The following is a 24,428-nucleotide window of genomic DNA, read 5'->3' on the forward strand; positions in this document are numbered from 1 at the left end:
TTGTTCCATTTTGAGCACCCGTGCTTGTTGTATAAACTCTGCAGAGCTTATTATTATAAAGACTCAAAAGCAACTCCAGTCTGAGAATTTCATTATTTCAAATCTCAAGATGAATTTCCATCACATTACATTAACATTCAACAATTACAGGAACCTCTAGAAGAGCTCATAGAATTGCTTGTAATCTTCTTCTCCAAAAATATGGTTGAATGATGAGGATGATAACTAGGCTGGTAGTAACCGGTAGTAGTGGCATTATATTACAGTGAAAATTCTCAATGTAGTGTGCTGGCCTTTATATGCAGTCTATGGTGCAGGGGGATCCCCTCCAAATTAACACTGATATGAATTTAAAGATTTATTTACATGTTTCCCTGATGTAAATAAAACTTACCGAACATTTACATAGAGCAAAACATGGTTGTTCACATGTATATTTCACTGACTTTTGATACTTCACTATTTAATTCATGACAGTCGAATTAGGAAATGTGTAAAATAAAAGTTTTGCTAAACATGTTAAACAAGGAAGGAATTGAACTTTTAGCCTCTGTAATATTTCAGTCCCATTCACAATCATTCAATAAAAAAAATATGATTTAGTGAAGAGTGCAACACAATATGATAGGTTTGTGTTCCTGTCAAATCAATGCATATTCATTTATTGTATTATTTCAGTTCCCTACATGATATAGACTTACTAGTCTTTAATAAGTCGGACAAAACTCTACAAAGACATCAAAAATACTTTGTTTGAGTACATGTATTAGAGAAGTTTCTCCAGAGTGCAAATTGTTACAGTTTGTGTACAAAATACAAGAGCAAAGCATTAAGTGAATATGAGAATGAAATACGCCTTCACTCAAGAGAAAGATCCTATACAGCAGGATGAGGATATACACCTTCAGCACTTTTCTTTTCTTTTTACAAAACACTGACAAAAAAAAAAGCTGCTCGAGGAACTGTTGCATGTTCGAATCAATAAAAATGCAACCGAAAAATAATTTAGTCACCTCTGAAAAATAAAGTACAACAGAGACAGTTTATATTGCGTTTATGCATAATGAATAACTGGTGAGTAAAGTCTTTGATTGAATGCATCCTTCAAAAATACTTTCAAAGCACTTAGAAGTACATCTCAACACTAGTGCTGCATTTACATCGTATCAGAAATGACATGAGGGCTTACGCGTGGAAACCAAAGCTAATTGTAAGTGTGCAAATGAACGACTATCAACTTGAATGGAAAGAGTTTCTGTAATGTCTGCTGCCCGCTGTGTGAGGTTGGTAATGATGGGGTGTGAAGAAGGAAAACTTATATTAGCTTCTTATTTCCAGCATTTCGTATTTCCTCACGTCAGCAGTTTATCAGTTACAGTAAATCCTACATGATATCCGAGCATCATAAAGACCAACACTAAGTCTGTCCCCGTTACACCCAGTGCGGGCTGCCTATGGATGGGAGCGTGTACACTATTTTGCTCACAAGTCGATTTCTGACAGCAGTGTGAGTGGACGCGCTCTCTTTACTCGAGATGTCCTCCTCCGTGCTCTTATCTGAAGCGGCAGAGCTTCTGCTTTCTCCGGCCCCCTGTTCGTTCCAGGGGGAGGACAAGGACTGCAGGGCTGAGTGGAGTGTGTCTCGTGCAGTCACAACGCTCTGAAGACAGGGGAGCTGCGAGGACGCCGTCAGGGCTCCCTCCTTTGACAGACCCAGGATCAGCTCGTCCACGGCCTTGGCAGAGGAGGAGATCTGCTCTCTGCCGCTGCCGAGGTTGGAGTCTCTGTCTTTTCCTGGAAGGAGAGTGATGGTCAGACAGGAGGAGTGACATAAACAGTAACGATAATCTGCTGCATTTTCACTGAGGCTGGTTTTATCCACCCTGCTCATGCTTAATTCTGTCATCCTGCCAGGCTTTTAACCAACCGTCAGAACTGTTATGGTCAAAATCCATTTAATCCTACAAGAAATAAGTATTATTACAGCAAAAGAAAAGTAAAGCATAGTTTATGCTTTGATTGGCTGGGACATTGGGAGAGCTGTAATAAAACACCCAATAAAACGACACCTTTTACAGCCGTTTATTACACATTCTGATGCTATGACGAACCACATGAAGCATCCAGTAGCTGTTAAACTGATAAAATGATTAAATGAATTCAATCATTTGTTTTTAGTGCTAAAAAATGAATAATAGCGACAGACCTGCTTCTATTAAATAAAAGGCCTGCATTAGCCTTTCTGTCATATTTTACTGTATTACTTTTAGATCATCTTGATACGTTGACACAGTGAAGGACAAAGGGCTAAAACAACTGCCTCTGACTTTAGAATTACTGTTATTTTCTAATACTCGTGACTTCAGGATGTTTCCGGTGTTAGTCAGTGTGGATACGACTCACGGACTGAACACCCAGATTGTGTGTGTGTGTGTGTGTGTGTGTGTGTGTGTGTGTGTGTGTGTGTGTGTGTGTCAGAGGCCTCACCTCGCAGGGCGGCAGACAGAGAGGAATGCAGCCGTCTGATGGCCTGGTTCAGCTGGAACAGTTTGGTCGCTGCATCCCTCAGTTGCTTCAGATGGGAAGCAGAAGCCTCCTCCGCCCATTCCTCCACCTCCTCTGAGTCAGACTCCCTCTCCTGTTTGAAAATAAGAAAACACACAGAATAAATATAAAAGACCGAGCTAAATAAACAGCTGTGTGTGTAATGACGACAACAATTGAAAAAGCTAAAACACACATAAAGAACAATACCAATATATGCGTTCACATTTCTTAATATAATACACCTGCTAGGATGTCAACCACGGAGAAGCTCTGATGTAGCATCCGGGCTTTTAAGAGCATTGCTTGATAACTCAAAGCACATGGATAGTAAAGGAGATTATTAATCATCAAATTGACTTTCACCAAAATTCTAAATGTTTCAATCTGACCTGCCTCACAACTTCAAACTGCTATTGTTGCCATGTCATTGATTTACAATAATCAAAAGCAGTTTTTTGTGCTCATTTGATTTTCATTATTACATTACTGCACATATCCCAAATAGGTCATGATCAAAGAAATGGTAAGAAAACATTGTTAATTATGTATCAACATTCATTATTTAGACAAGGAGTGTTACTGACATGTTTGTGTATCAGTGCAATAAAAAGCTTTTCAAATGTCTCCTTATTTTGAATTTTGAGATGACTGACAACTGCCCCTTTCTGAATAAATGCTAAATATTAAATCCAACAGAAAACACTCATACCAAAGATGCATTTGCATTCACTATCATGCACAAGTGTAGCCTCTGTTACAAGCTGCATGCAAAAAGAACAGCATGTATGTTGTCGCTTCGAGGCATAACTCAAGTTTATTTGACAACATAACACAGTGGGCAGCAAGATGCCCCTGCGTCCATATGTGTCTGCGATTGGTTTGAACAAAAAAACTGGTAGTTTGTGTGGCTAAGATAACGGCAAACAAGCCCGTTAGCTGTGACTGATGCCACTTCATTCAACACATTCATTACCTGGATTATCTTCAACAGGTCACTGCAGGGAGATAAGCCTACAGACCATTGAGCTTTACACGAACAATAAAAGGCTGAGTGGCATCTTTAAAAGGGCTGCTGTGGGAGCGGGTATTAATCTGTAACATTAAGCTCATGTCAAGATGGAAGACTGTTTTTCAACCTTTTCACATTCAGGGAGGCTGTGCTGGGCTTCTATTCTGTCTTCAGCCACAGTTGACAAGAAAAAAAAAAAGACTACTGGCAAACTAGAATATAATACATTGTGTTAATTGTAGTTTTAGGTTTTATGGTTTAAACAATTCGATTATATTCAAATTGTAAATCCAAACAAAACTGATATTAAGAAAAGTCTGATGCTATATTTGAGATTTTTTAATAAACTCAAATACAAGCCTCTCGAATTTAAATTGATAATCAAAGAAAAAATATTTCTCTTAAAAAGACATCACATTACAACCCACCGAAATATGGCAATGCATGTAGCTCTGCAGAGCACATGCTAAATCAAGCATCTTGGATTTAAGGCTCTGCAGACCCTGTGGACAGAGATAACAGGTATCAGTATGAGCAACTTTTTGAATTCATGAAGTAACAAACTAAAGACAACAGAATCAACAGTGTTTTTAATAAATGATTCTGATCTCTTACTGGGTTCCTGGGATACACCAGCTGAGCGTCTCTCAGCATCTCCCTGGTGATGATGAGACTCTCGTTTAAAAGAGAGCGAACGCCCCTGCTGGTCCCCTTCAGTACACACATGTTCATTGAGGGCTGAAAAGATGTAATCATATAATTGCATAAATCTCTCTTTTTGTTATAAATCTTGTTACATATCTGTTTTTTATTATACTTTTTTCACCAATAGAGATATATGATAGTACATTTTACAGGATAAAAATAAACATATATGGTTTGTCTTTGCTTGCCATGTCTTCTTACCGATCACTCAACATACAGTGTACACTGATGTCAACGTGAAAATAAAATGTAATATTTTTGAAGACCTCATAGAACAATTTTCTTTCCAGAACAGACAGATGCACGCAAGGACTGGGCGATTTGTTTGTTTCAGACATTTTGTTACTGCCCCGTTGTAAACCATGTGGTCGTTTTGACTTGTTTAAGAATACATCAAAAAAGAAAAGAGAGGAAAAGTATTTACATCCAAATATCCCCACCTCCTCATATCTTCCTTGCTTTGAAATCCACACAGTTAATATTTCATTCTCTGGTATTGTGGAGCAGAGACATGATTATAGTGAACCCTAAAGCCTTAGCAGAGATAGTAGCTGCTAAGGTATTAATGGTGGTGTTACCTTGCCTGTGGCCTGGGCACCCAGCTCCATAGCATTCAGCGGCATGCATGTCACTGCCGCCAGGTGGCCGAGTGCAAGCAATGCTGCATCCAGGCACTGGCTGCTCTTCCTCCGGGCCTCCGTCACCATGGATGTGATCTCGGAGTCACAGCCCTGGATGAGGAGAAAATTATAATTTCAGTAAAAATCCAGTCAGCACAAGCTAACTGACACAGAGGCTGAATTAAAATTGATTTAATAGTGAATGAATGTAAGCAAGCTAACAAAGTAGCCCACGTAGACTGAGGGGTCTGTAAATAAATAAAAATAGTTGAGAATGTGAAAAATCGTGAGTGAAAGGGGAAAATTGTGTGTTTAGGTGCTGAGGCTGGTAAGGAATTTAGATTTAAGTTTCATATATTCATGTTCTGTTTGGGGCTCAAGGATGAGAATTCCCTCCGCTTGGCCATTTCCATAGACAGAGCTCAAACAGCTCAGAGCTAAGATCCGTCAATCAATGCTCTGCATTTTGATTAGCCGCCCCTGACCAAACTACGCTAAACTGAAAATCATTTTTCAGCTCTGATTTTGCACTAACATCAACTCATTTATATGTTGCAAGTGTCTTGAAAAGCCAGATATGTCACCGCATGGCCTTTATTCCAGTGCTGTAGTTTTTGTGTTCACCTGAATGAGCAGCTGAAAGAATCCTCCCATCCTCTTCACTTGGGACTTGAGTTCCTCAGTGATGGTGTAGAGGAAGCCAGAGACGGGTTTAACGCTCACCAACCAATGCCTGGTCACAAACGCTGCACTCTCCATGGCTGTGGCGGCCTTGACCAGCTCAGTCTGGGCCACCAAGTTGCATACAAACACTGCAGGAGGAGAAACGGTTCATGTACACCTTCGCAATAAATCCAAATGGAAAAAAAAGATCAACCTTGGCCTGAATGAAGAGAGAAATTGGGACATCAAGTCTGTATGCAAGGTCAATTATATGCAAAGTGATTTTGCTAGTCCTTGCCTGTCTATCTACTCACTTGTTACACATAAAAATGAGTGAAATTCTCACCGTTCTCCTGGCTGTCATCGTCCTGGCTGTCGTACAGGTCAGATAAGGTTTGAACTGCCTCGTACACCCGGTTCAGATCAGAGGCCAACCTGTCAGCCATGCTCTCCTCCGTCGAACTACATCCACGGAGACGGGCCACTGATTGACCAATCAGCTCTTTGCAGATGCCAGGCAAGGCAGAGTCTGCGCTGGTGGAATGGGTGGAGGGAGGTTTGCTGACACCCATCAACCCTGGGACGAAAATAATGAAGGTAAAGGGTGTGCACATTAAATAGCATTCTTATAACGTTTGTGTTTGTTTTGTATCAATCATGAAATGAATAATTCCAGCAGTTTCGTTCTGCGCCTCACCAGCAGAGTGGGAGGAGCCATTGAGGAGGCTCTGAATCGGATGAACCCGGATCTCGTACAGACGCCCGGAGATTCTCCTGCTCTTCAGCAAACTCCTGCTCCTGAGGCCAAACAAAACAAAATTCAAAACTCTATGCGTAAATGTTGTATTTACATCTACACTTGTTAAATATATGGATGCCCATAATCAGAATGATTTGGTGCTCCAATATATACACTTACAATGTTCATTTCTGTTTATTAAAGCTAGGGTTGGTAATCCTGGAAAAGCTAGCAAGAGCCGGCTTTAATTTGAAAAATTTACAACTGATACAGGATTTCAACAAATAAAAGTATTCTGAATCAGAAACAACTTACCAACACTACCTTTAAAAGAATAGAGTGCAAAAGCCATTCGACTCAGCTCCTACTTATTGTCCCATTTGAAAGCTTTAATTTACTCTAATTAAATGTAAGCAGCATTATCCTTGAACGGCTTCGGACATTAAAATAATTGAAGTTTAAATGTGTTATTTTACCCCTGTGTATTTTAAACTCAGGAGTAAAAGGTTAAGAATAAAAGTTAACTACATTTTGCAGGAAAATAAACTTTAGTAGTTATTATGAACAACCTTTAGGTGAGAAGGTTCAGTAAACAGCTGTGGTTTTTATGGAAATAGAGAAAAAAACAAGTATAAAAGGAACAGGGGACCGTGTGCCATGTTTCATTTGGCTGAGTCTGCTGCTAGTTCAGGCACCACCAGAAACACCGTAAACACGTTTTCACAAGAATAACTACAATACGAGGGGAAAATATTGTGGATCTGCATGAACCACAGGTGCCCTCTGTGTGTGTTTGGATTACGGGCTGTAGAGTGAGAAACGTAGGGACCCTCAGTGCCCTTTCGTTCTCTAAACCCCTTGGCCTGGCCTGCATGGAAATCAAATTAATAAACAGAGAAAAAGGAATAAAGAGGGAAATATACCGCGGTCAGCGACTTCATGTCAAATCTTCAAGAAAAAAAGAAAAAAAGGATGTGTTGAAAGTCAAAACTACGTGCCAGGTTGTAAATTACATCCCTGGAGACGAGGAACTCTTTGTGAAAACAACCAAAATCTTCCAAACTGTTGGACAAAAAGATTTTCCATGTTCCGTCCACATACTTTTCAACTTTCCATATACATCCATTTGTCTGACATATTGTTCACATTAGAACAACGTGCATTAGGGCAAAAGCGTTTTCCATCAGAGCCCTGAGAACGGTTGACTGATGGGAAGGAAGGCAGAAAGGCAGAGAGGCCCCTCCCTCAGCAACACGCAGTAAGGGTTTCTGAACAATTGCCTACTAACACATTTTCAATAACTGGACAAGACTACAATTCATTTCCTGAAATCTAATGTAAATGTATGGTGCTGGAACAATCCACTGATGGATAGGAGGGGGGAGAAGAGCTGGATAATTACCTTCGGCGAGAGAACGATGAGGTGGAGGAAGAGGAGGCCGATATATCTTGCTCCCACTCATCATCAGGGTCATAAAACACGTCGTCATCTTTAGAGGTGGAATCCCCCTGCGGAGAGTAAACTATTGCTGACATGCTGGGTCTCATTTACACAACTTAATGAGAAAAGCACGGCAAAGTGAAGCAGCATCCCTCTGTCAGGCATAAAACGACCCACTCTGGACTGTAAATAAGGTCAAACATCTGGGAAATTGGCAATTGCACTTGAGCTGATGTCAGAGTGAATATGCAGAATGAGGAACAGACAGGCTGGCTGCTGGAATATGCTTCATTCAACAGCCATCGTCTATTAGCTTGTTAGAGCACTGGTAAAATCAAATAAATGAACCTTCCTGTGAATTTCAAAGCAATTTTGGGGGAATTGAGTGCTCATAATTTTTATCAAGTGTCTGCTCATTGCATGTGCTTTATCATATGAGACTTTTAAGGGTGTAAAAAGGTTTTAGATTTATTGCACTGGTGATAATGCGGACTATACAAAATACTATGCCAATAAAATAGGTCTACTATATTACGTGTCAGTTATTCTTTACAGCCCTAAATGAATACCAGAGGCAGCTTGAACGGATCTAAGATAAGTAGCCAAAAGACTTGGAAATTCCCTGAATAAGTTAAAGCATATGACAGGGTTAAAAATTCTAGAAGTTTCTAGTTTGACCAATCACTGTAAAGCAGGCTTTTTTGACTAAGCCCCAAAATATTGGTCGTTGCCTCCAGAGATCCCAAGACTGAGGTATTAACACATCACATCAAACTGATCAGTATGGCCCTGGAAAAATGAACCAACCAAAGAAAACACACCCTTCATCCTTTAAGAGAAGAGCTCTCACGACTGAACCCTTGAGCAACCAGTTCGTGCTCTTTTATACATTGTTAAAAATCACCATTAAATATGTTCAAGTTCTTTCCACATCAGGAATCAATAATCATCCAATCAGAAAAGGGAACATGTTGAAGGTAGAACTGATTTGAGGCCAACCTGTTCGAGTTCCCTCATGGCAGCCATGTTGTTTTGGAACTTGTCCATACTCCAGAACGTGGAGATCCCCAGCTTTGTGTTTTGAACCCGCACCTGGAGCAAACCACCCGTTTCCAGATTCTCGCTGTCAGAGCTTTCGTGTCTAAAACAGAGGAGAGTCAAGTAAAGGTTTTAGTGATAGTTAATCTTTGAATAACATCGTAATAATGGTAAAGCTTTGCTGTAAAATAAGAAAAGCCAACAAGTAAATTAATAAGTGAAAACAAATGTTTACAATACCTTCTAAAAATTGTGTTTCTCTTCAGTTTAGAACTGATCTTATTAGCTTCCTCAATCATCAAGGACATCTTCATGGCATCCCAATGTGGAGAGACTGACATATACAAATGAAACATGTCAACTACACCACGACCACCAGGTACTGTTTGTTTCAATGATATGCTATTGGAAAAATAAATAATTAGTATTCCAATCCATTACATGATTTTAATGCAATTTAGTGAGATTCAAATTCTTACTTTGCATTGTGTAGTTTATTTTTTGTAACCACCCTCTACAAGAGTTGTCTTTCATCTGACTATAAACAGCTAAATGGACAGATCCCACACATCCACAGTTCCAGATGGGTGGGATCTGTGTGGGTGGATATCGTTCCTGACTCCAGGACGTGGTCGTGACTTAAAAGAGCTCACCATTTCTCGGAGTGTGGATTTCCCTCAAAGCTCTTTTCTTCTGCAGCTCCTCGAGCTCTCGGCCAATCTTCTTCTTCTCTGCCTCCAGGGCATCAACAATCCTCACTTGACTTACACGGTGTTCCTCCATCGCCTGGAGTGAATCATGGTAATGTACACACTATTAAAAACCACCAGGCCAAATCATTATGCCTCTAGCCAAGCTCTACCACAACTCAAATGGCCCATCAGTTAAACATAATCCCTGTGTCAGCACATTTGCTTGAGCTTTTCAAGCTCTTTTCAGATCATCAGAAAACATGAGAATGAGCAAATTAAGGAGATGATGTCATTTACAGTTACAGGAATAATCATATTTCCTATCGAGTGACGTCTGAGGATCAAGAGAGAGAACTGGAGAAAGCTGACTGAATTAAGATCTGTTACTTATTATCTCTTGGATACTGCAGCTCCACCAAACCACTAGTCTGAATCTCTGAGGCCAAGTTGTTAGTATTTAGGACACAGTCTCTTCCAAAAGAAAATGGGAGTTAGCTCAACAGTGCAGAGGCCTGTAAAACTGTTAATATTCAAATATTCTGAAAGGCTAATAGACATCGACAGTGGGATAAAGCAAATAAACTTGTTTTTTCATGGAACAATCCCTAACAGCACTAAGACAGCCTCCTTGGAACCTAAAATAGTTGAGCCAAGTGAAAAGGAAACATTCCCAGATTTGCTCCGTGTCCTGACCTGGGCCTCCATGTGCAGACGGAGGTGTTTCTTCTGGGAGTCCACCTCCTGTTCCAGCCCCAGCTTGGCCACCTTCAGCTCTGCCATCTGACTGGCCACCCTCTGCTGGTCTAATTCCTGTTGACGTTTCCACGCACTCTCCTCGTTCTGAATAAATTACATTTTGCCATTACTCAATACTGGCAACACAACTTGACAGGGTGTAGGGATAAACATAAATTACACATGACAAGAAGTATCTGACGGCTCGGACTATGCAATGCAGTACACAGGGTGAAAGAAAAAGAGGTTATTGAGTTAAATTTGTGATTAAGGTAGTTTGTTAACAGGTAAAACGTTTATGTAAATTAACTTTCAATCACTGCAAACATCCAGAACAGGTAAATATCTGTGGAGATTCCTCACAACACAGTACGGTATAAAGAGTGCAGAGCTCTGGTTTCCTGCCAATAGGCACCACTTAGCAGTCCTGAGGCCCTCAACAGCTAATAATAAAAAAAGAGAAATGGAGGTATAGTGTACCAGCTCTCTCTCCAGGGTACGAATCCTGTTCTCATAAAGCGCCCTCTGATCACAAAGCTCCTTCTGGGCCACCTCCTTGGCCATCTGGATTCCCTGCATCATCTCCTCCTTCGCCTTCAGATGGGCTTCTTCAATTTCTGCCTCCAGCCTGAGAAACACAAAGATGTCTTTAGGGAAGTTTTACATATGTTACCTGGAAAAAAACAGGGTAGCAGGTTGTGATGTTTTTTTTTTCCATTTAGTCATTAGACTCACTGAGCTCTTTGGGCCTTAAGTAATTCATTTTTGGCAAATTCAAAATCTTTCTGGCCATCGCCTGAGCCTGTCCAACACGATACCCGCTTCCCAGACTGCACCTCAGCTGGATGGTTAAAGCGGAAGTAGTGGTCTCCGCCTAGAATCACCCTGTCACCCTGGAATTAAAATACATAAGACGGGAATAGTTAATAACATGCATTAAAAAACACTTTGGACAAAGGGGTTGGTCGTATGATTGACATGATCTACTCACGTGATGGAGGACAGTGGAATCTGAGATCAGGTTCCCATTAACAAAGGTCTTGGCACTTTCCATTGGTGTGATGCTCACAGTACTTTGGATACTGTTTATAACGCTAAAATAAAGACAGATAAAAACATTGAAATAACATTTTAAAGGACAGCGTTAATTGATATATCAGCACCTAGTTTTTTTTAGTATAGTATAGTAGTACTATTAATTCAACTCAAGCAGTTGCCACTGTTCTAAAAGACCGGGACTGGTGATAATTTCTCACCAGTGATGGTCGGCGATGAGGCCTCCATTCAGCTGAATGTCTCGGCTGGAGTCGGACTGGAGCTTGCCCACCGTGGTTTGACCCTCTTTGATCATATAGAGAAGCATCTCAGACAACTGGGGATCCTCATTCAGGTTCACCAGGTTGGGAAGACGATTGTCCACTTTGAATGTCACGCCGGCTTTCTGCAGAACAAGAACATATGTTGGCGACTGATATTGTCTTCCTGATTTTAAATGTTTACTAAAATGTAAGTATGATGAAACAGAAAAACGTTGTACTTGTGTTTTCAGAGCGCATTAGTTTCACTTTTACGGGAATTTACATCCTAAATAAACCATCAATGTTTTGTTCTGAACAAATTACCTGCATCTCTTTGGTTTCCTCCCTTTTGCGTATTTCCGCTTGTTCCAGTTTCTCTCTCCATGCCCTGTAGCAAAATGAAGTTTAATAAAAAACTATGCAGAAAATCATATCTTTGTCAATTTTATCACATTTTCAAAGCTTTAAATATATGAACCATTGTGTGGAAGATGAGAAAGAAAATAAAACTATTTATGAATATATGAAAACAACTATCCCATTTAAGTGAATTCAAGTGAACGGGGAAAGTTGTCTCTCATTTTTGGACTCGTTTGTATTTACAGAATGAATATGAATAAATAAAATATATAAACCGTTACATAAATATTAGTGCAAACTAAATTTAAACAGTGAATACCAAGGAATTTGAAGAAACACTTTGTTATTACATTCATTTAAAACAAGGAAATCTGCCACAGCTTTCTCTATGATCCCCTTAAAAAGAAAAATGTTAATCGTAGGGTGTCGGGTCAAAGGAATAAAATAAATAAATGCATGATGACTGCAGTAATGCTGACCGGTTGGCCTCGACCATTTCTCTCTCTTGCTGACAGAGCATTGTCTTCAGGGCAGTGATCTCCTGCACAAACAGCCGGACCCTGTCTGGTTCGATCCCCTGTGAGCTCATCTGGGCCGCTCGCAGCTTCTCCACCTCCGCCTTCAGCTCTGAATCAAACACACAAACAGTTTGTTCAAATACTTCATACAGCTAAATTATATAATGAAACAGCACTGAGGAAATATAAACTTAAATGAAAACCTGTACTGTCAATACAAATTGCAGACTTACATAAAGTTCCCTACAGTTTTTTTTTAGGGCTTGACTTCAACAAATGCATCAAAAATAACAGATAATCTTGTTTAAGATCTGAACAATTTAATTCACAGATGACAGCTTACACATCATCACCGACTGGATTTGTAATGTTTAAGTCACATTCACTTAGTGTCTCTCAAACCGACATGAGAGAAAACCACAGCAAGAGCTCCCCTTAGAGCTGAGGATGAGGAACAGCAGCACAATCACCTCGTGAAAAATAATACTTGCATGACAGTTAGCCGCCATGTGCAGCTGACAGTGCATAAATATGGCCTGGAGGCAAGGTTAGGGCCAAGCCTTAATTGAAGTGGGTAGTGCATAAGTTGGTGATGGATAGATGGGCAGACAGGAGGGTATATGCGGGAGAGGAGAGAGAAGAAGATCAAGTGCAAGACATGAATAGTAAGATAGACGTGCACGTATAAAGAAAGAGAACAAGACACAGACACAAAGAGAGGCAGCTGGAGTACCTTATCAAAAGAGAATAAATGACGTATATACATATAAATAAGCAGTTGAAGACAGAGGGATTGTTTGGTGAGTGCACTCTGTTGCTTTAAAACTAGATTTTTTTGTGCGGCTGAGATTTTTTTCAACGCACAATCACTGTTGCCAGATGCCAGGAAGCACACAGGCTAGCAATATCAGTCAAGCATAGAAAAACCATTTCCTTTTGAAAAAGGACATGCAGGTGTGTGCTGTTCGTGTAAGATGGCAGATGTTCAGGTTTAAAAAAAAAAAAAACAGAACCTCCAAAAAATCTAAATTGTTTTCTCAAGGGAGAAAGGTTTTACGTTCACCTTGTGCTCCACCGCCCACCTCTGATGTAGTCACAAAGGTCACATCCATATATATATTTATTTTTTAATATATTCCCTGCATGAATGGACTTGTTCTCAAACCAACATAGTGATAAGGCATATTAAAACTCCTTCCTATATATTACTGCTATTTGGGTGTAGATAAATAAATAGGTTTAAAGGCACATTGAAGTTTCAACAAACTCTTTCTTAATGTGGTCATTCTGATTGTCTCACCTCTGATGAGCTTTGCGCTGGTGTCTTCATTGACCTTGGCCACGTTGATGATAGTTCGGGCCTGCTGGGCGTAGCGGAGAGTGCTTAGAGTTTCCTCCACACTGCTGCCTGCTGGGCTCAGTGTGGCGATCATGGCTGTCTTGGAGTTTCCCCCGAGGCTCTCTTTTAACAGCCTGCAAAAGAAAAACCAGGGTCAGGATCGTGGTTCCATATAATTTTTTGGGAATTAGGTTCAGAGATCTGCACAGCACTGTATTTTCAGTGGAGTAACTACAATTTCTATAGCCTGCCGAATTTATGATCATTTTTAACTACATTTATTGTATTTATTTAGATTTTTCCAGTATTGCGAACATCTGTATTTGAAAGAATTTTCTTCTTCATAGAACTCCTTCTTGGATTTACAAATAATCCCACAAAACGTTTGTACAGTATAAAGTGGAAACAACATTGTTTACATCATGCAGCTAATTATCTTTTCAACAAGAGTTAAGTGTGCACAAGCATCCTGATCTCTCACCATGTGAGGACAGACTCCCTGTACGGTATGAAGACCTTCTTCCTGGTCAGTGCTTGCTCAGACAGGGCAGATATGACCTTTCCGAGGGTGAGCAGGGATTTGTTGATGCTAGCACCCTCCTAAAAAGGACACAGGAATTGCATAGTTTTGAATATGAGAGAATCTTCAACAAAGCTAAAGCTCAGTGCGTCTGTGTGTGTGTCTGTGTGTGTACCCTGAGTCGGTCTCCACTCGTCTGAGCTGTTTTACAGCGTTCGCTGCCTGCCAAGTCCACCAGGTTGATCCTGCTGCTGATACTGTGGTCATGTTCCTCATCCTCCACAAACTCAGTCTGCAGACAAATACACAAAGACAAACTTATTACACTTATTCAATTGGAATACATGACAGCTCAAATTTATCAGTGTGTCTCTGATGAATTAATTGTAATTATATAAATCATTTTAGACTTTACAGGGTAAATCTATTTTGTTGTGCAATTGGTGATGATACAGATAAGTCCACAGGTCGTACTTTGGTCTGGGTCATAACCAGGGTGAAGACGGAGTGAGATCTGGAGCTCTTGTCGTTCATTCCTGTAGCTGCTGTGGCTCTCTGCTTGTTGCCGAGCCCCAGCCAACCCTGAAACAGAACAGTGTGAATTAAGACTGAATCTCTCAAGTGATATCAGCATTGTTTTATTTTTCCATGTTACCCTTTGAATATACTGTATCTTTGAAGCTTTATCTTAAAGTGCACATGCACAGACATTGATATCTGTAACTTTGAACCTTGACTCCCTCGGGAATTCCAAGTGGTTCATAAGAGTAACAGGTATCTGAAAGAAGAAAGTATCTTGGTAGCAGTTTCCAACCCACCTGGATGTCGTTGTAAGAGCTCACAACATTCCTGTGAAGAGATGACAAAGTGAGCAATTCTGAAAATGACACCATTAAATAATGATCTTATGGTGTTATACAAAAAGCAATAAGTGTTTCTTACGTTGAAAGTTCAGCAACATAGGGACCATGGACGGGATGCTCCCTCACCCGCAGCTGGAAACAAGAATTCATATGAGACTTTATACACATCTGACATATGATCTTCTAGTAGATGTTCAATGTGTTCTAGACAGCCAGGAGAAACCAAAACTTTCCACACATTGGTATCAACTGCAGTGACTTACAGGCATCCTTCTTTGATTTGGATCATCTCTGGTAATCAGGAGGTCGTGGATCTTCTCGTTGTAAACTTCAAAATAGCTCATTTCTACATGACATTTGACCTGAAACATAAGAAGTCAAATGTGTCATTTAATCGTTTATCCAAGTTTTGTAAACATTCGTGTCGTTTGAGCTCTGCAGTGTTAAATAGAGAAAGGGTGAAGCCTCTTGTTTATTCAATCAAAACTACGTTATAAAAATTTATTAATTAATGCAACATTTTACCTCTGTATTTTCTATGGCGGTCAATCTAGAAAAAAGCTCTCGACAGAACCTTGGAATAACTCCTGCTTCTTCTCCGAAGCCCATCATCCTAAAAAACAACCATTTTAAACAAGTCAAACTGTCAGTAGACGAACTGCAATTCCAAAAAACATCATGTAGAAGTGAGTGGATGAGAGAAGAGTGATTAAATGGGAAATGGGTGAGTGTAGTAAACCGAAAATACTCACGTGTACGATTTCCCAGAGCCTGTTTGACCATAGGCAAACAGACAAGTGTTGAATCCTTCGAAGGCCCTTAGTAGCAGAGGTCTAGCCAGTGTCTCGTACACCATCTGCTGGCTGGCAAATGTGGACTCGCTCTCATCCACAGAGCAGAAAGAGAGGTCGTAGGTAAAGGAAAAACTCTGTTTGGACTCAGGATGTTGGACAATGGTCTCCTGGCCTTTCATGAAAATGACCTGTGATGCCTTCTCTGCCTTCTCCCTGCAATAGATGAAAAATATTCAAAAACGTGAAGGATTTAAAACTGAGCACTTCTATACGCTACACATGTAAATTATTTGTTGATTCCATCAAATCTGCATGTTGGTTGTTTGGCTCTGCAATTTGATGGCAACCTGTCCAGGGTGTAAACAACCTCTAAGCCAATGTCAGCTAAGATTGAATCCAGCTCCCACCCTGAACCTGAACGGTTTAGATAATGGTTGAATAAATTATTTTAGTGATTAATCGTAGCTGGAGATGATGGAAGATGCACATCACAATTTCCCAAAGCTCAAGGTGAGGTGACGTATTTGTTGCCTCTTTCGACCAAAAACCTAAAGTTGCTCTCAGAAGAAAAAGAAAAGCAGCAAATCCTCACAACTGAGAAGCCGGTAAGGTTGCTTGAGTTTCTTTCTGCCAATTAACCAGTGGATTAAATTAACTTGTCACTGAGAGAATGAGCCTGGTTTGAATTTGACACTGAGAATGTCTGCGAACATGTTGTAAAATAAGTTTATATATATATATATTCCTGCCAGTTGTTTCACTTGTTCTAGTCCATTGGAATGTCTGAGCGATGTCTTTACGTCCAGAATTAACACAGTTGAATCGAATCAGATCTGAAGTAACTGCACCTTGGTTTGTCATTAGTTGTAAATCCTGATGTTTAGAGGAGTCAGCGGATACTTTTAATGAACCACACCCTAACCTGCAGACTGATGGGGTGAGTAGTGCATCACCTACCGGGCACTGAACGGCCTGACACGGACAGCCACAGTCACTGCACTGTCTTCCATCTTTAATGAATCCTGCTGCTGCAAAGCCTCACTGGGTCGAGACCGGGGCTGCTCGGTACTCCTTGGAGCAGGAGCAGGAGCAGGGGCCGGGGCCGGAGCCGGAGGCGGGGTGGGGGCATGGGCAGGAGCCGGGTTGGACGTCCTGGCCTGGGGCACGTCTCCCCTCTTGATGGAGCTGGATGTCCTGATCACCCCTAGCGCAGGGCTGGGCCTGTGCACACCTGCAGACACCTTGCCCACCCGAGGAGCAGGCGCAGGTTTAAACTCTTGAGCTTGTTGCATTCTGGATTTGGGTCTTTCCAGACTCGCAGACTTGACCGCCACTACTTTAGGGACTTCTCTCGCTGCCATTCTCTCGAACACGTCCCTCTTAGCTGCGATCTTGTGAAACGGGGTCTTTTTGGTGGGGGTTTTAAATGTTTGGGCCTGGTCCTCTAGTTGTCTGGTGGAGGAAGAGGAAGATGAAGAGGAGGGTGTCTTGCTGAGTGCCAGCCTCCCCTGGGTTTCCACATGCGTCTCTCTGCTTTTACTCCTGGAGGCAGCTTCTCTCACACTGGCAGACCTGAACACACTCGGGTACCTGCCGTTTGGTTCACTGAGAACCTTCGGCGTAGGCTGCCCACCAGCCCCGCTGATCCCACGCTGCCCCAGGGCGCTCTTATCCATGGAGGGGGTCCTGGTCCTCCGCTGTAGGGTCAGTCTCTTCTCCGGAGCCGGGGTGCTGTTCAGGCTGCTTTCAGCCACAGTTTTCTCCCCCTGTTCGCCCCCGGTCCTCCTCCTTGACCTCCTCTGCAGGGTGAGCCGGCCCCGGTAAGGTGTCTGCTGCCCGCCGCCGCTTTTTGACAGCGCAGAGACGATAAAGGTCCTGTGTACCTGTCGGCTTTTCTCCGAAGTCCTGCTGTCCTCACACGTAGACTCTCCGGACGTTGTCCCACTTTTCTCCAGCGTCGTGTCGGATGCTTTCCTCTCCGCCGGGCGCCCTCTGCCCCCCGATGTCCGGGACGTGGACATGAGCTGGTCATAATAAGCCGTGTGCTTCCTCGCTTGTACGCTAAATAACGACATGTTAGCCGATCGCTAAAAACAAAAGAGCCAACAGCCCTTACGGTGAGTCCACTTAGCTTAGTCCGACTACAGCATCCGACATGAAAAACACGTCAGTCTGACCCAAGTGCAGCTGGACATTGTAGTTTAAAACAATAAAAAACACGTTAAACACGATAAAAGTTGCGTCTGAGCTGAAACAGCTACTTTAGTTTGTTATTTTCCTCCTCTTCCGCCTTCGCCCGCTTCAATTTCAAACCGTCTCGGCCACTGGCAGCTGATTGGCTGAATTCGCGGAAGTCTTCACGTCATCCCATAGTCAAGGTAGATGTGTACCCGAGACTGACGCTAGGCGGCAGCATGGTTCTAATATATATACTGTATATGTGAGCACATCGTTGAAGCGTCAACAAATGAGATCTCTACTCATGTTTTCTTTTTCTAAATTTAGCACTTTACCGTTGAAAAAGTGACGTAAACTACATCGTTTCCACATAAACTGTGACATATGTTTGAGAATGAATGAAGTTTGAGCCATGACTTAGCATTTAAACTAAATTTGAGTCTTGGGTTGGAAAAAATAGGGTCACAAACTGATTCATATTTGTATAATATGTAATATTTGATCACTTTTAAAGAAAACAAGTATTTTTTTTCTTGGACTCAAAGTTCACAATCAACCAGACATTGAGAGGAAGAGGCTACAGGCTCGAGAAATGCTCCTGATCCCTCCTTCATAAGAGCAATTCAGTCAGACTGAAAAAAACGTTTGTGTTGTTGTTAATATTTCTGTTTTGTTCATTGTCAGGTGGTTTTTGTCACTTTAGTCATTTTCTATCCACGTTGCATGTCTCTATGGTCACTGCATGCCTGTTTAAAGTAATTTGTCTCTACGTAATCCCTGTTTGAATTTTTGCAGTTGTTGGCATCGGATTTTTGCATCTTTTCGAAAGTTTTTTTTACAAGGGATTGAAACTGAAATTTGTCTCCACATAAGTGTTGACCTGAAACTATGGAGCTGCAGTCTTTTGATATCAAGCAGGACCTATAAAAGACAATAAATTACAAGTTCACCGTATAGAAGACTGTCCATTAGCTGGATGATTGATGTCTTTACGTTGAATAAATTCTCTTACATTATCAACACATAACTAGTTTTCCACAAAAAAATATAAATCAATGAATTTATTTTTTCAAATGAAAATATACAAAATAAACATTAAGCCTTTCTTCAATAAATAGACAGCAGATTCTTCAGCTACTTCTTCCGCCGGTCGTGTTTCCTGATGATATCTATGAGGTTGTTCTTAGTGACCAGTATGTCCTCACTCTCCAGTTTGTTCTTATGTTTTTCCCTCCTCTGCTGCTCGTGGAGGTAGGGGGAGTTTAGTAGCTGCGGGGGCAGGAGGGACCCTGTGGGTTTCACCCGGTTCACCACCTCCAGGAACAGCCGCTTGTTGTTGTTGTTGACAAAAGAAATGGCTGTTCCCCTGTGTCCCAGTCGACCTGCTCTGCCCACCTGGATGGAAAGGAAGGAACGTATGAATAAAATACTGTTAGTTTTCCTGCCATAGTATGCATCAGGCATTAATGATGCAATTAAAGATTGAATTTTAAACCAATGTTCTGAATCAATTAATTTAGAATTGAAGAAAAAATATAATGTTGCTTCAAAGATGACATCTTTCTCACATCAGGCTTTACTAACCTGATGGACATACTCGTCCATTGTGTTTGACATGTCAAAGTTCACCACCAGTCGGACGTTGACCAGGTCCAGTCCTCTGCCCAACACTCCTGTGCTGATCACCACCTCAAAGTCTCCCTCCAGAAGACCCTGGAGACACAGCACAGCAAATATTACACAGTCAGACATTTTCAGTACAGTCAATACACTTGGATCTGCTTTTGTGTGGTTCCATAATTAAACCTGGATCATGTTGGGACTCGTCTAATCCCTGTGTTTTATTTGGGAGTTACTGTTTCTACAGCAGATTTAAAATAAGGGCTTGTCTGACCTTTTTCTTTAGAATAGTAGGCTGAGTGAATGAATCACTTTTAGTTCTTTCAAGTTTAACATAATAGTTAAATCCTGGCACATTCAATGTACTGACAAGAGCAGCACTGGATAGTTTGGCTGTTTTGTTCAGCTACAGGAGCACTGCTGTTTATCCACTTGACTGTGCATGTTCTGGCAGCCATCGGACTCACCCTGAGGATGCGGTTTCGTTCCCATTGGCTCTTGTCAGAGTGGATTGCCACTGTATTGAGACCCATCACCTTGGTGACAGCCTCACAGAGCAGATCAGCCCCCTGTTTACAGTCGACAAACACCACCACAGGGGGGTGGTAGAGCTTACTGTCCTGCAGAGCCACGAGGAAAAACACAGAAGCAAGGGAGTACATGTTATTAAAAACATTTTACAACAGTTTAATATTTCTACATTTAAAACATTTTAAGTTGATGTTTTAGGGTAAAAAATGTTTGCAAAGTGTTGCTTTAATTGCATTTATTTGACCGTAATTGTGACGAGATAGCCTTTCAAAGGCTAAATGAATGCTTATGACTTTCCTGCATTATTCTTTTCTCATCTCTTAGTCTATTGATTTGGCACCAATTTGTGGGAACACACTGACTTTCTGACTTTAGTTTGAGTAAATTTCAGCTGCTTGGGGATTTCAGGGTAGTGTCCGCTTTTGGTTTTTCTCTTGGTGTCCCTTCCAACTTCAGTAACAGCCCAGTGATCCTACTGGAATCCTGCAGCACCCACCCAGTTTGTCACGGTTCAGTGACAGTCCTGGATTAAATAACAGCAGTCATGAAATAAAAAGAGTAATCTTCCTCTACACAAAAGACGTCTCTCCCGTTACTCACACTTCTTCACTGGGTTTAGTAAAGCCGACTCTTCCTGTGCTGCGTAGTGTTAATGGTACAAGTCATTGCTGGGATTCCTGGAGTGGTGCCATGGCTCACGGCCCACCCATTTCCTCCAGACTGGGGCCAGGGCGGCAGCAATGGCTGTCTAAATATGGTGTAGTGGGGAGACCGGACTGTGGAGCTTAAGGAATTCCCAGCCTTAAACAGCCAGTTAATAAAATAGCTGGTACTGGTGCATGTGAAGCTGAGCGATAAAGCCACTATAAAGTAAATATATGAAAATAACCCACTTTCTGTCTTTCCCCCGAGCAGAGCACTTTCATGGTTCTCCAGTGTGCCATTAGACTTGGTTTTACAAAAAGCTACAAAAATGTCCGACCAGTAAAAGAAAGCAATGTTTGGAAGTGCAGGGCTTAGTGATACTCCACCCAAAATCTTGCTACTGAGAACCAGACTTGCTGACCAAAACAGAAGGACAAACAATCTTTAAGCCAAATTGTGATTAAAACAACCTGAAGAGGTCACAACTCACATTAAGAATCTCAAACAGCTTCTTCTTCTTGGAGGGTTCCTCTACCCACAGCAGGATCTGCCTGACGTTGGCACAGGGCTGGTTCTTCTCTCCGATGACAATACGCACTGGGTCACGCACTAGACGAGCCGCCAGCTCCTCTGTCCCCTTTGGGATAGTGGCCGAGGCCAGCAGAGTCTGATGCTCTTCTGGGACTTGTTGCAGAACCTCCAGCACCTGCTGCTGGAAGCCCATCTTCAACATGGTGTCCACCTACAGGACACACAGCAAATACTTACAGCCCTTTCTTCAATGTTAAAGCCTTAAACGATCTAAACAGCATGCAAGTAAAATGTTTTGGTGTTCAAAACTAATATTGTGTGAAATCTTTAATGTTAAAGCACTTATTGGGATATGATGTGACCCAATGCTAAATTAGTAATCAGAGCCAGTTTATGATCAATATCATGTCAAATTTGAATTCCTGCAAAATCAAACAAAACGGCTGCTGCATCACCACAAATGAAGGTTTTCTGGAGAATGATAATAACTGGATGTTGGATGCAGAGTGCATCAATGTGATAAATCATTACTCTTTGATAGATACAATTTATTTGAAAGAAGTACTGATACTAAAATGAAACCCAATCATTCAACATCATGGGATCTTTGTTCTAAAATACACCAAATTCTACCTTGTTTCAATGCTGACAGCACTTTAAGGTCTGAACTTTCAGAAAATATACTTCAGTGTGTTTGTCGTACCTCATCAACCACCACGACCTTCACTGTGTCCAGCGTCACTGCTTTCTGCCTCAAGATCTCAAGGAGTCGCCCAGGGGTGGCTATGACAATCTAATGGATTTAGAGGATGAAAAAAACGATGACAAAGCTGAATAATCAAATCAATATATAACACAATGTTGTGATGAATATAATGACAGAAATACTGTAAAAATAGTGGATGCATTGTACTTTGATGCTGGCTTTGAGGCGGTGGAGCTGTTGGGGAAGTGGCATGCCGCCCACCAGTAGGGCAGTCCTCATGTTGGGGATGCACATCACCAGCTCCTTGGCCTGTCTCTCTATCTGAATGGCCAGTTCTCTGGTGGGGGTCAGGATCAGAGCCATGGGACTTCGCACACTACTCGCTGGTTTCTAGAAAAAAATTTAATAACAGAATGCTTACAGCATGTGTATGCATACGAAAAGCCCAAACACCAGTAGATGAACAGACGGATGTAGCAACAAACATGTTTACACAGGTTTACATCCCATCAAACCTCAGTGCGACTCAACAATAAATGGATCCTTGTCGCTAAAAATCCCATTTGATGCAGCACTGTGACTGTAATTAGTTTGATAATGAATAAAATAAAATCTGAAATTTAAAAACAGTTCATGTAATGGCCAATTTATGCTTTAAATCAAAAACCACGTGAGCATAGATCCAAGCATCAGCAGCAAACATTGAAAGCTGCAATTATTTGCTTAGTAACAGCTCCTCTCATAATGTTAACAGAAGTGTATTTATGTGAATGAAATGCAACAAAGGTACTTAAGACAAACTAATTATTCTTTCTTCAGCTGCACTGGTTTACCTCGAGTGCTCTGACCACCACTGGCAGCAGGAAGGCCACAGTCTTCCCTGAGCCTGTGTCTGCGCTGGCAATCACGTCCCTGCCGCTGAGACCCACAGGCACCATCTGCATCTGGACCGGCGTGGGCGCCTCATAGCCCGCCTTCTTGAGGTTCCCACTCAGCGTGGCGGGGAAGCCACAGTGCTCGAACTCAACGATGGGTCTGCTGACATCACTGCCCTGCGTGTCAATGCCGAGCTCCTTCTTTATACGCTGCACCTGTTCGTCCGTCAGGCCTGATATGAATCGATCTTCACTGTAGGAATACCCTGCTTCACCTTCACCCACTGCACCTGCTTCACCTGCAGGCGTCCGGGGTTGAGTCTGTCCACCTCCACCGGCGTCCTTACGGGTAAACACATCTGCCCCAGTGCCCATCCCCATTTGCAGCAGATGTTTGGCTTTGCATTCCAGACTGCAAACGTCGTTGTCAGTGCTGTCACAGATGTACTCCCCAAAGCGACCACACATCACACAGACAGGCTCCCCCGGCTCGGGCCATCTCTGGCTCTTTTTGAATGATTTCACCGGCTCCTCCTCTTCTTCTTCTTCTTCCTCCTCCTCCTCTTCTTCTTCTTCTTCTTCTTCACCAGAGGAAGATTTAAGTCCATCTTCATGTACTGAGCTCTCTGTCAAAGCTGCAGGGTCTCCACTAGCTTGATTTGTCTCCTCCTGTACCTTCACATCTTCATATGCCTCCTCCTCGTGAACAGGTGCCTCTGAACTCCTCTCTTCTTTCCTCTTGTCCTCTTCTATCTTGCTTTTCTTAATCAAAGTCTGTCCTGATCTCTGGGCCGGTCTCTTCACCTTCAGGGCTCTTGGCATAAACATTGTTTTGAGGGATTAATAACCTGTGAACAACAACAGCAAACACCAGAAGTTAACGTAAAGGATTTAGTGTGATGTTTTCCTAATGGTGGGAAATGAATATGTCAGCACACTAGGCAAAGAATGGGTAAATTAAACAATTAGCTCACAAACAAAGGTGAAATAATAATTGACATATTATCTGCATGTTAAATCCACCGTAAGAACTGGTTAAAAGTATTTGTCCCTGTAGTTTAACACATTAACCACATTACAGTCACACAAAGACAAACAAAACACATGAATGTTTCTGAAAACGAGTCAAACGTTTCCACAGTTTCGTCTAATTCGCATTTTCAAACTACAGTCCTGCCACAGCGGCCTCACAAGCTACGGTTAGCATGCTAGCTGCGTGTTTCCATCATAATAAACACGAATACACACACACGCTTACCTTCCTGCGTCGAATCCTCCAACAGTTCACAACATTGTCTGACGCACACTGATGACGCACGACCGCGTTGCACTCTGGGATATGTGGTTTTGTAGAGTAACTTCTGGGTAGCCTCACTCAAAGCGTTCTTTAAAACAGATTTACAACAGGGTTATGATTTAATTTACAAAAAAACGTATTAATCATTTGAACTTTATTAAATT

The 24,428-nt window shown here is 41.7% G+C and overlaps 2 protein-coding genes across 2 annotated transcripts; both read right to left on the reverse strand.

Annotated features, from left to right (window-relative positions):
• Window positions 1-74: 74 nt before the first annotated feature.
• kif14 (kinesin family member 14) lies at window positions 75-18,215 on the reverse strand. The gene is made up of 29 exons (XM_053431306.1): window positions 16,839-18,215; window positions 15,840-16,094; window positions 15,613-15,700; window positions 15,351-15,449; window positions 15,167-15,219; window positions 15,043-15,073; window positions 14,699-14,806; window positions 14,400-14,516; window positions 14,186-14,304; window positions 13,666-13,838; window positions 12,327-12,474; window positions 11,812-11,875; window positions 11,446-11,630; window positions 11,181-11,283; window positions 10,925-11,082; window positions 10,670-10,817; window positions 10,148-10,294; window positions 9,416-9,548; window positions 9,003-9,096; window positions 8,724-8,865; window positions 7,686-7,792; window positions 6,242-6,342; window positions 5,891-6,121; window positions 5,506-5,693; window positions 4,840-4,992; window positions 4,172-4,294; window positions 3,985-4,059; window positions 2,488-2,638; window positions 75-1,794 (listed from the first exon to the last, which is right to left on the reverse strand). Exons 1-29 carry the CDS (start codon window positions 17,954-17,956, stop codon window positions 1,433-1,435), a joined length of 4,974 nt encoding a protein of 1,657 aa, XP_053287281.1. The 5' UTR covers window positions 17,957-18,215; the 3' UTR covers window positions 75-1,432.
• Window positions 18,216-19,105: 890 nt separating this feature from the next.
• ddx59 (DEAD (Asp-Glu-Ala-Asp) box polypeptide 59) lies at window positions 19,106-24,284 on the reverse strand. The gene is made up of 8 exons (XM_053430411.1): window positions 24,226-24,284; window positions 22,926-23,815; window positions 22,300-22,482; window positions 22,090-22,179; window positions 21,346-21,597; window positions 20,147-20,299; window positions 19,644-19,772; window positions 19,106-19,454 (listed from the first exon to the last, which is right to left on the reverse strand). The coding sequence occupies exons 2-8, from the start codon at window positions 23,793-23,795 to the stop codon at window positions 19,194-19,196; spliced, it is 1,938 nt and encodes a 645-aa protein (XP_053286386.1). The 5' UTR covers window positions 23,796-23,815; window positions 24,226-24,284; the 3' UTR covers window positions 19,106-19,193.
• Between the last annotated feature and the right edge of the window lie 144 nt (window positions 24,285-24,428).

Source organism: Pleuronectes platessa, chromosome 9, assembly GCF_947347685.1.
Source record: "Pleuronectes platessa chromosome 9, fPlePla1.1, whole genome shotgun sequence".
In the NCBI taxonomy this organism is placed as follows: Eukaryota; Metazoa; Chordata; class Actinopteri; order Pleuronectiformes; family Pleuronectidae; genus Pleuronectes; species Pleuronectes platessa.

Coding starts and splice junctions, on each gene's coding strand:
- kif14 (XM_053431306.1), bottom strand. CDS start 17,956: ATGTCGTTATTTAGCGTACAAGCGAGGAAGCACACGGCTTATTATGAC. Junction 15,701..15,839: donor GGCTCTGGGAAATCGTACAC/GTGAGTATTTTC, acceptor GTTGTTTTTTAG/GATGATGGGCTTCGGAGAAG. Junction 8,866..9,002: donor AGAAACACAATTTTTAGAAG/GTATTGTAAACA, acceptor CCTCTGTTTTAG/ACACGAAAGCTCTGACAGCG.
- ddx59 (XM_053430411.1), bottom strand. CDS start 23,795: ATGTTTATGCCAAGAGCCCTGAAGGTGAAGAGACCGGCCCAGAGATCA. Junction 22,483..22,925: donor TGGTGGTCAGAGCACTCGAG/GTAAACCAGTGC, acceptor ATTTTTTTCTAG/AAACCAGCGAGTAGTGTGCG. Junction 22,180..22,299: donor GCCTCAAAGCCAGCATCAAA/GTACAATGCATC, acceptor TAAATCCATTAG/ATTGTCATAGCCACCCCTGG.